The 10,453-nt window shown below is 41.1% G+C and overlaps 1 protein-coding gene across 3 annotated transcripts in view; it reads right to left on the minus strand.

Annotated features, from left to right (window-relative positions):
- svep1 (sushi, von Willebrand factor type A, EGF and pentraxin domain containing 1) overlaps positions 1–10,012 on the minus strand; it is a 292,595-nt gene extending 282,583 nt beyond the window's left edge. For all 3 annotated transcript variants that reach the window (XM_068030634.1, XM_068030635.1, XM_068030633.1), the window contains exon 1: positions 9,311–10,012. In XM_068030634.1, the coding sequence (XP_067886735.1) occupies positions 9,311–9,811 (501 nt within the window). In that variant the 5' untranslated portion in view covers positions 9,812–10,012. The remainder of the gene's footprint in view (positions 1–9,310) is intronic.
- Between the last annotated feature and the right edge of the window lie 441 nt (positions 10,013–10,453).

Below are 10,453 nucleotides of genomic sequence, written 5' to 3' on the forward strand. Positions count from 1 at the left end.
CCACAAGGGTGAGGACTGGTTGGACCAGCTGTTCACATGATTAACTGACTTTTCCAGGGTTGTTTGAACTAGCCACGGAGAGTTTGAACTCAGAAAGACTGTTTGCTCCTGGACTGAGAAGATCTCTCCTGTCTGCTCCCATCTCTTTTTCTCATGGAACTCCGAATCCACTGAAAACACATGAACCCCAAGAGAGAAAAGTATCCTACAGCGAACAAGATTTAAGAAGAATACTGGGCCCCAACGAAAGCAAGATCTACCTACAATCAAGGACTCTACAGTGAGCTTGAAGATCCGTAACAAAATCCCTCTTCAGGGGTTGCCTGAAACGTTTCCACTTTATTTCTTCTGCTCTTTTCTGTCTCTATCTGCATGTGTATATTGCATATGCATGCTAGCGTGGACGTGTTGCGTATCCGTAGGCGTTAACCGAATTAGAGTTTAAGTTTCAGAAAGTTCAACCTTGTTTCTTCAAATATAAGAAAACCTGTTTGGCTTGTTTCTTTGTCTTATAATTGGAAGATAGTGAACAAGGATTCACTAAGGGAGAGCTAAAAAGTGTTTAAAAAATTAAATCCTGTTATGGTAAGACCAGGTGAAGGCTCAGAGGGAAACCTAGACCCCTTTCTCACCAGGGCGTTACTATATATATATATATCTAGTTTAATTTCCATTAGAGGCAGAGACAAAATAAATTAGAATGGGAAATAAGGAAAAGTCAGAGACATTAAACAAATGCTTTGCATCTGTCTTCATGGCAAAAGACACAAAAGAATTCTGGAATTTGTGGTATTTATTGCAAAGGGATTAGAGTATAAGAGTAAAGAAGTCTTACTACAATTTTAGAGGGCATTGATGAAGCCACAGCTGGAATAATTGTACAGTTTTGGTCTCCTTTCCTAAGGAAGGAGATACTTGCCTGAGAGGGAATACAATAAATTCACTGGACTGATTCCTAGAATGAGAGGATAGTCCAATGAGATGAGATTGAGTATAATCAACCTATATTTCCTAGCTTTTAGAAGAATGAGAGGTGCAAAATTCTTAAGGGATTTGACAGGGTCAAAGCTGAGAGGCTATTTCCCCTGGTTGGAGAGTCTAGAACTAGGAGGTCATAGTCTCAGGGTAAGGGGTCGGTCATTTAGGACTGAGATGAGGAAAAATTTCTTCACTCAAAAGTTAGTGAATTTTGGGAATTCTCTGCCCCATAGAGCTGTGGATGCTCAGTTTTTGAGTATATTCAAGGTAAAGATCAATAAATTTTTGGGTATTAAGTGAATTAAGGGAATATAAGGATAGTGTGGGAAGGTGGAGTTGAAGTAGATCAGCCATGATCTTACTTAATGGAGGACCAGGTTCAAAGTGTTTGTTTCTAGTTTTTTTTCTCTTTTTATTTATTATGTTCTTATAATTAGTAAATAAACAATGAATAATCAATTACATCATAGGGCATGTGATCTTAATATTCATGTTTGTATGGTGTATGCATGCATACATTTGCTGGTAAAATGGTAAGATGTGAGTCAGAGGGTATGAGTATGTTTTGATCATTAGTGTTTTATTTCCATGGTCACTGCTTATTGGTTATTTGCTAAAATGGGTGAAAATGCCAAACTGCAGCAAAATGAAAACACCAGCAAGCCTAGCAAAGAAAGAAGGAAAGACTTGCCTTTGTACAGTGCTTTTCATCACCTCAAGAGGTCTCAAAGAGCTTTACAGTCAATGACGTACTTTTTGAAGTGTGGTCACTATTATAATGCAGGCTGTGCATTCCAGATTAGAACAACTCACTGAGTTAAAAACATTTCTTCTGATGTTACCTATAATTCTTTTGACAATTATCTTTATTCTGTCTCCTTTGGTTACCAACCCTCCTGCCAATGAAAATAGTTTCTCCTTATCTATTCCATCAAAAGGCTTTGTGAAGTTGGTCTTCATTTTCCTTGGTAAACGGCAGACTTTTGAGGTCAGAGCTAATTAAAATCTCATGGTTACTATGGGAATTGGCAAAATTGATCCAGGAAAGATATCCACTATAGCAACGTAGTGGTTATGTTACTGGTCATCCTGTGACCTAGATTAATGATCTAGAGAAATGAGTTCAAAATCCAACACAGCCACTGGAATTTAAATTCAGTTACTCAAATAAATGTGAAATAAGGCAATGATGACCATAAAATTATAGGAGTGTTGTAAAAACTTACCTGGTTCACTAATGCCATTTAGGGAAGGAAATCTGCTATCCTTACCCAATATGGCCTCTATGTGACCCGAGACCCACAGCAATGTGGTTGACTCTGAACTACCCTCTGGAATGGCCTAGCAAGCCACTCAGCTATATACAAGAAGGTGGCTCACCACCTTCTCAAGGGTAATTAGGAATGGTCAATAAATGCTGGTTTTGCCAGTGATGCCCACAACCTGTGAATGAATTTTAAAAAGGGATTGAAATTGAAGGGTTGCAAGATTTAAAAATTAGGAAGTAAGGAACAAAAAGGAAGATTACGCAGTATGTTATCAAATAAGGCCATTGAAGCAAATAGTATAAGCTAGTTCAAGGGATTGTTGGGTTAATTTCTAGAGATTAATGGGGTATGGCGAGAAGCTATGGTGATGGTTAATCCTTTAAACGGGGATGAGCTTGTTAGAATAATAACCATTTTCTGTTCTACAAGAGTTTTAAGCTCTTATAAGTGAGTTGGGCAAAGTTACAAACAACAGGTCATATTTAAGAGTCGCAAATACACCCAGGAAAAAATTGGAGTGTTGCTTTCAGGGTGAATAACTGAACGCTAATGGTCAGCATCTGTACAGTGTGGAACACATAGATGGCTGGCATTGAGTTATAACACAGCCGCAGAAACAAACAGCTGTGATGATGTCAGATTAATGGCGTATGAATGTCAGGGGAACTGTAAGTTTATTGCTTTAAATCTACTGCTTTAAATCAATTGTAGTTTATTTTATTCTTTTATATGAAATCTTCTTATCATGATAGAGATTGTGATAGCTAAACTCAAGATTGAAGATTATAAAGATGTATAGTTAGGAATGATCAAATACTCCATGGAACACAATGGTTCCAGTGCTGGAACATTGGCAATATCAGCTGTGAATAAATGGAATGTTATGTTGGAGCAACCTCTTTGAATTTTTACCAGATTGCCTTAGAGGATTAGCGAGAAATTGCACAGAACTTTAAACTTTCTGGAAAGTTTATTTCTGGATTTTACTTTCCAACGGGAAGTGACCAATTACTTTGAAAGTTTTGTTGGTAAATTCTACACTGTCCATTGGAAGCTGGTGAAATGAAACCTGAATGTTCATGGCAAAAGAATCAGAGAGGAATTGAGGAACCATTTTTTTTAACACAGCAAGTTGTTGTGATCTGGAATGCACTGCCTGAAAGGGTGGAGGAAGCAGTTTCAATAGTAACTTAGAGAAGAAATTGGATAAATGTTTTTTACATAGGATTGTGTGGGGTATACAACACAGAAACAGGCCATTTGGCCCAACTAGTCCATGCTGGAGTTTATCCTCCACTGGAGCCTCCTCCCATGCTTCCTCATCTCATCCTTTCATCCTATCAACCTATCCTCCCATTCCTTTCTTCCTTTTGTGGGTTTATCTATCTTCCCCTTAAATGCATCTACGCTATTGACCTCAACCACTCCCAGTGATAACGAGTTCCACATTATCACCACTCTCTGGGTAAAAACCTTTCTTCTGAATTCCCTATTTGATTTGCTGGTGACTATCTTATATTGGTGGTCTCTAGTTTTGCTCAGCCATAAGTGGAAACTCTCTCTACTTGGAAAAGGAAACATTTGCAGGGCAAATAGGGAAGGAGCAGAGGAGTTTGCTTCATTGGATGTCTCTGTCAAAGAGCTGGCACAAGCACAATGAATCAAATGGCCTCCTTCTGTGCTGTGTGATACAATGATTCTATGATTGGTAGAATCACTTAACCAGTACCATTGGAAAACCATTTGTGGAGGGTGAATCAAGTGGATGACTGGTATACATGCATTAAATTAATTGTATTCCATATGGACACAGAATATTTATTTGAAATAAGTGGCAGCTTCTAAGTGAGTTGCCTAAAATTTCTAACAACAACAGCTTGGTATTTATATAGCACCTTTAACATAGTAAAACACCCCACAATTCTTCACAGGAGTGTTATCAGACGAAGTTTGACACCGAGCCGCATTAGGAGCTCTTAAGACAGTTGGCCCAAAGCTTGGTGAAAGAGATAGGTTTCAAGGAGCATCTTCAAGGAGGAGAGGGAGGTTTATTTGTATTCTTTCATGGGATGTGTGCCCAACCCTAATTGCCCTTGGCAACTGAGTGGCTTGCTAGGCCATTTCAGAGGGTAGTGGGTAGTTAAGAGTCAACCACATTGATGTGCGTCTGGAGTCACATGTAAGGTCAGGACAGCAGATTCCCTTCCCTAAAGGACATTAGTGAACCATATGGGTTTTTACAACAATCAATGATAGTTTCATAGCACCATTACAGATTCTAGCTTTCGTTTCCAGATTTTTAATTAATTGAATTTAAAGTCGGGGTACGACACTCTAGCACTATAGCACAAATCCCCCACCGTGCATTCATTTCATTCGTATTTTGGTCGATTTAGTTTACAATTCTCAACTTCCCAATTTCCAATCATCCCCAAACAGTCTGGGAAATGATGCCAAGCAGAATGCTATTTAATCATTCACGGGATGTGGGTGTCACTAGCAAGGCCAACAGTAATGTACTGAGAAACTTGGCAAGTGCAAGGGAAGGAAGAATTTGGAGCAAGAATCAATTTGGACTTCTTCTGAATGCATTCTAACTTACGTTTCTCCTCACGCACTGTGTCTGTGCACTTTACAGAATAGGGACCATGAGCAGACACTAGGCAGGTGGGATAAAAAGAGTGGGGTGGGGGTAGGTGGGGAGGGGGTGTTACTGGAAGTGAAAGAAAGCATGGTTGAAGAGAAAAGTCCGGCACAGTGGCGCAGTGGTTAGCACCGCAGCCTCACAGCTCCAGACACCTGGGTTCAATTCTGGGTACTGCCTGTGCGGAGTTTGCAAGTTCTCCCTGTGTCTGCGTGGGTTTTCGCCGGGTGCTCCGGTTTCCTCCCACCGCCAAAGACTTGCAGGTGATAGGTAAATTGGCCATTGTAAATTGCCCCTAGTGTAGGTAGGTGGTAGGGAATATGGGATTAAATGTAGGGTTAGTATAAATAGGTGGTTCTTGGTCGGCACAGACTCGGTGGGCCGAAGGGCCTGGTTCAGTGCTGTATCTCTAAATAAAATATAATACAAATAAAATAAAAAGTCCTTGAATCAGTGAGGTGGGGCAAAGTGGCTGAAGGAGTAACTGTCCATAGGGAAGCGGAGGGAATATGGAACAAGAAATAAGCTGGTTTTGCTGGATAGGAGACTGTATGGAGGATGTTATGGCTGGAGCTGATCTTGCAGGCAGGAAAGGGTGAAATCATGGAAGGATTTGAAGATGAGGACAAGAAAGCAGAAAGCCAGTAGAATTTATCATGGACAGTGGCAATGGGGTTATAAGCCTTAGTGTGCATGAGAACATGAGTCGTGACATTCTGAATGTCTATAGAGGGTGCAAACATGGAGGTCATCAATAAAGTCCGGCCTCAAAGTAATGAATTAGGGTTAACATCCACCTCATAAAAACCACTTGCAAGACCTGAGAACTTATCATTTACTCACTGACTTAATCAAATAGCATTAATATTGCTCTATAACTAGCAAGAAAAGGTGTGCAGGAGTCAACTGGGTGACAGGTCGTCCAATTTTCTCCCACTGCTTATGGGGAAGCATCCATTTTTCACTCATTGCATACCAGTGATAGCAGGGCTGAGATCAGGAAATCTTTGTTGGAAATTGATGGGGCGAATTTACATCCCATCAATGGGGAGCACAGCTTTCTGATGGACTGGTACACTGCAGCAGCGGACCACTTAATAGGAAAACATACTTAGAGAAATGAGGGACCAAAACAAATTCAGGAAAGGACAATCAAAAATGTATAGTCTTAAAATGACACTGAGGTGACTAGCAATTACTTAGTCGCTATTTTAACAGAAGTATACACCCTTTAAAAAAAAGGTGATTATTACCTCCATTGAAATAATAGACAAGGAAATTGGATGGAAATATGTTAAGCATTCATTTGTTAACCTTTTCCCTGTGTAACTGCACAGGTCTATATTAGTAATAAATGAAATATAAGACTGCTCCATTCCTGGTTACCACAATGCTATTCAACAAGCCCGGGAGCACTCATTTATATTACATGGCAGAGTTGAAGTTATCCTTAGGGAAAAATTACACTTTGATGCTGCAGACTGACTGTTGACTGGGATCTTTCTTTGCACTGCACCCTCTTGGAAATGAGCACAGAACCACTGGAGTAAAATGCTCATTTCTGCAAAGCGATTCATTAGAATCATGGAATGTTACAGAACAAAGGAGGCCATTCAGTCCATCATGCCTGTGCCGGCTCTTTATCCAACTAGTCTCACTCCCCTGGCCCTTTTCCCATAGCCCTGTAAATGTTTCCCCCTTCAAATATTTATCCAATTCCCTTTTGAAAGTTACTATTGAATATGCTTCCACAGCCCTTTCAGGCAGCGCGTTCCAGATCATAACAACTTGCCATGTGGATTGTTCTTTTCACTAACATTTCACTTATCAAAATAAGGAAACTGAGAAACTGTGGTTCACCCAAAATACACGTACAGCTATCATTGAAAAGGATGTCTACAGGCGTAACCATATATTAGCAAGAAGTTTATCAAACCAATTTAAAATGTTATCTATAAAATTTACCAAAAACTACAATGCTCTCTAATAGTTTTAAACATTATTTTATTCTAGCCAAAGGTTAGATATGAGAGTTGTTGACAAATGGAATCTAAAAGAGACTCTCCAGTGTCTTTTGAGTTGTCCCATTCTCTGCTATTTGTGCCTATGAATGGTTGAGAAACAAGCACCACTGCACTCGCATTGGAAACGGTGCATGTGCACACAATAGGCAGTTTTATGAAACCATTCTCCAGGCTTTAAGCATTTGAAAGGGTAGAGAGAGAGAAAAGATTTCTTGGGGTGAGGGGAGTCCAGAACAAGGGGGCATAACCTTAAAATTAGAGCCAGGCCATTCGAAGGTGATGTTAGGAAGCACCTCTTCACACAAAAGGTAGTGGAAATCTGGAACTCTCTCCCCCAAAATGTTGTTGAGGCTGGGGGGGTCGACAGAAAACTTCAAAACTGAGATTGATAGATTTTGGTTAGGTAAGGGTATTAAGGGTTACGGAACCAAGGTGGGTAGATGGAGTTAAGCTACAGTTCAGCCATGGTCTAACTGAATAGTGGCAGGCTGAAGGGGCTGAATAACCTCTTCCTGTTCCGATATTCCTAGATGGTAAACCTTGTTCAGTGGGAACTCATAGTAGTGAGACTTACAAAAATACAGGTGTCAGCTGTGGCTCAGTGAGTATCACACTAGCCTCTCAGTCAGAGACTTATAGGTTTAAGTCCAACCTCAGTAACCTGAGCACATAAACTAGGCTGACATGCCTTGAGGGGCTGCTGTCTGCTAGAAACATTAAACCAAGGCCCTGTCTGCTCTCTCAGTTGGATGTAAAAGATCCCATGGCGCTACTTTGAAGAAGAGCAGGGGCATTTGTTCCTTCATGCCGGCCAATATTTATCCAATTGTGCACTGTCCATGATTTTCTATTAATTTTGATCAAAAAAAGACTCGCATTTATGTAGCACCTTTCACGACCGCAGGACACCCCAAAGTGCTTTACAGCCAATTAAGTACTTTTGAAGTGCAGTCACTTTTGGAATTTAGTAAAATCAGGGGCCAATTTGAGCACAGCAAGCTCCCACAAACAGCAATGAGATAATGGCTAGATAATATGGTTTTTTTTTACAGTGTGGTTTGAAGAATAAATATTGACTAGGCCACTGGGGAGAACTCCCCTGCTCTTCTTCAAAGTAGTGCCATTGGGATCTTTTACATCCACCTGTAAGGATAGATGGGGCTGCAGTTTAACATCTTATTCAAGTGACAGCCCCTCCAACACAGCACTGGGACTATCAGACTAGATTTTCAGCTCACATCTCTGGAGCAGGACTCAAACCCACAACTATCTAACTCAGAGGCAAAAGTGCTACCAGTGAGCCATAGTAGGCAATGTTACTTTCTTTGCATGTTATGTTTATGCTAACGTTATCCTATCATACTCTAATATTGCACCAATCAACTTTAATCCAGAAGCTGGTTACTGTATTAAGCCCACTGAAGAGTTCAGACATGTATTCTGTGTAAGTTGAGCTTTCAGCAGCTTGGTGAGAGCTGGCTGTGTCTGAATATTACATTCTGCTCTGGGTCTGGCAAAGAGATTAGAAGTTATTGTATTATCCTCACAGTCAGGCAATTTAAGGTCTTGTGAGACAGCACATAACTTGTGACTGTCAACCTTTCCTAAATCAGACTTACACAGCCCATGTGAGTGGGCCACTGCTTGCAAACTGATGCGTTGCTTCCCCAAGCCAGCATCAACCGACAAAGACTACAGTAATCACGCAACAACCTGCATTCATGTAGTATCTTCAACACAGTAAAAAGTCCCAATGCATTTCACAGGAGCATATCAAGCAAAATTTGTCACTGAACCACATAAGGAGACATTACGGTCTGTGACCAAAAGCTTGGTCAAAGATGTAGGTTTTAAGGACCATCTTAAAGGAGGAGAGTGCGGTAGAGAGGCAGAGAGGTTTAGAGAGGGAATCCTGGAGTGCAAAAGGCCAGAATTGGAGGAATGCAGGGATTTTGTAGGGTTGTAGGGCTGCAGGAGGTTACAGAGATAGGGAGGGGGTGAGACTTTTAAAATCAAGGGAGCCAATGAAGGTCAGCAACCACAGGAGCAATGGCTGAATGGAACTTGGTGTGATATAGGATATGGGCAGCAGAGTTTGGGATGAGCTCAAAATATTTCGGCAATAGCACACCTGCCTAAAATACAGACTACAATTTCGAAGTTTTTAAACTTGTTAACCTCGAGTTAAAAGCAATAAAGGTGCACAATGTAAATTACCCAGCTCCTGAGCGAAGGGAGTGTTTTTCCCTCACACCTCTCAATGTCAGTGGATCTTTCACATTTCAACAAGCCATTGTTTTTCTTTACAACCTTACATTTCTCTCATGACAAATGATCAATTGACTAACTTTTCTATCCTATCCGAGAAGTGAATGGTAAACAGGAGGATGCCTTACTGCTGCTTGTTGGAACGCTCCCTTGGTGAAGGTCCCACCTCCCCTGTAGTTGATGGCGGGGATCTCCTCATTCAGCAGAGAGCACTTGTGCTGATGGTACTGGGGGGCTGAGATATAGTCAACCCTGGGCACCACGTTGTTCTTGGAGGAAAAGGTCACAATCGCTACCCGGGTGGCGGATGGCACCACCGGGAAGTCCGAGAGCAGCTTCTTGACGAACTTCAGCTCATTGACGAAATTGGCGCTGCCTACGCTGGACGACTCGTCCACCAGGAAGACCAGATCCAGGTTGAGGCTCTTCTCTCTCAGCTTGCGCACATTCCGCTTGAAGACGGCGCCTAGCTTCAGCACTCTATTGGTGCCCGTGCTCAAGCTGTTGCGACGCTCTTTCAGCTCAAAGGTCTTTCCCACTAAAACGTTCCTCTGGAAAGTAAATGGGAGGTAAGAAGTTAAGCAGCAGGCAACGTGCAGAAACAAGGAGAGAGTTACAGCCTGCCTCATTATTTAACAAAATAAAAACAGGTACAAAGAATAGAACTAATAATTCAATCTCTGCAAACTAGCTCAGGTTTTCTGCACACTTTCTTCTGTAAAACAGATACAGGCAGAACAATCTGTCTCTCAAAATCTTCTCTTATAACTGCACTTTCTCAGGAGACCAGCTCTAGGAGTCAGGTTGTGATAGGATGAAGGTTTGAGTGTCTTTATGAGTCTGACACTAAAGCAGTAAAGGAGAGGGGTGGTTTTAAAAAAAAACTGCTGGAGTAACTGAGATTCCTTGTCGCTGTTACTTATGCGTCAAGCTATCAGCATTCCCAAAGAAAACATCAGCACAAACTTCCTGATTGATCCCATATGTCTGGCAAAGCCAGATACCGAGAGTGCCATTTTAATTGAAAACACTTTGGCTACTTTTCAACCCCAATTGCTAAATAGCTCAGTTTCACCTTGAACAATGGTACCTTTTCCAGATTGCTTCTGCTAAGCAGTCAAAAAGGTATTTTTTTAATTAAACCAAATGCAACTTTGATGAATGTGCTTAATTCCCAATTGATCCAGAGGATAACTAGAGTACGAGATTGACACATTCCACTGAACACAGACACTTTAAGCAGCCTTTTCAAAACATGTTTTATTTCTTAC

This window comes from Heterodontus francisci, chromosome 4 (assembly GCF_036365525.1).
Source record: "Heterodontus francisci isolate sHetFra1 chromosome 4, sHetFra1.hap1, whole genome shotgun sequence".
NCBI classification, from domain to species: domain Eukaryota; kingdom Metazoa; phylum Chordata; class Chondrichthyes; order Heterodontiformes; family Heterodontidae; genus Heterodontus; species Heterodontus francisci.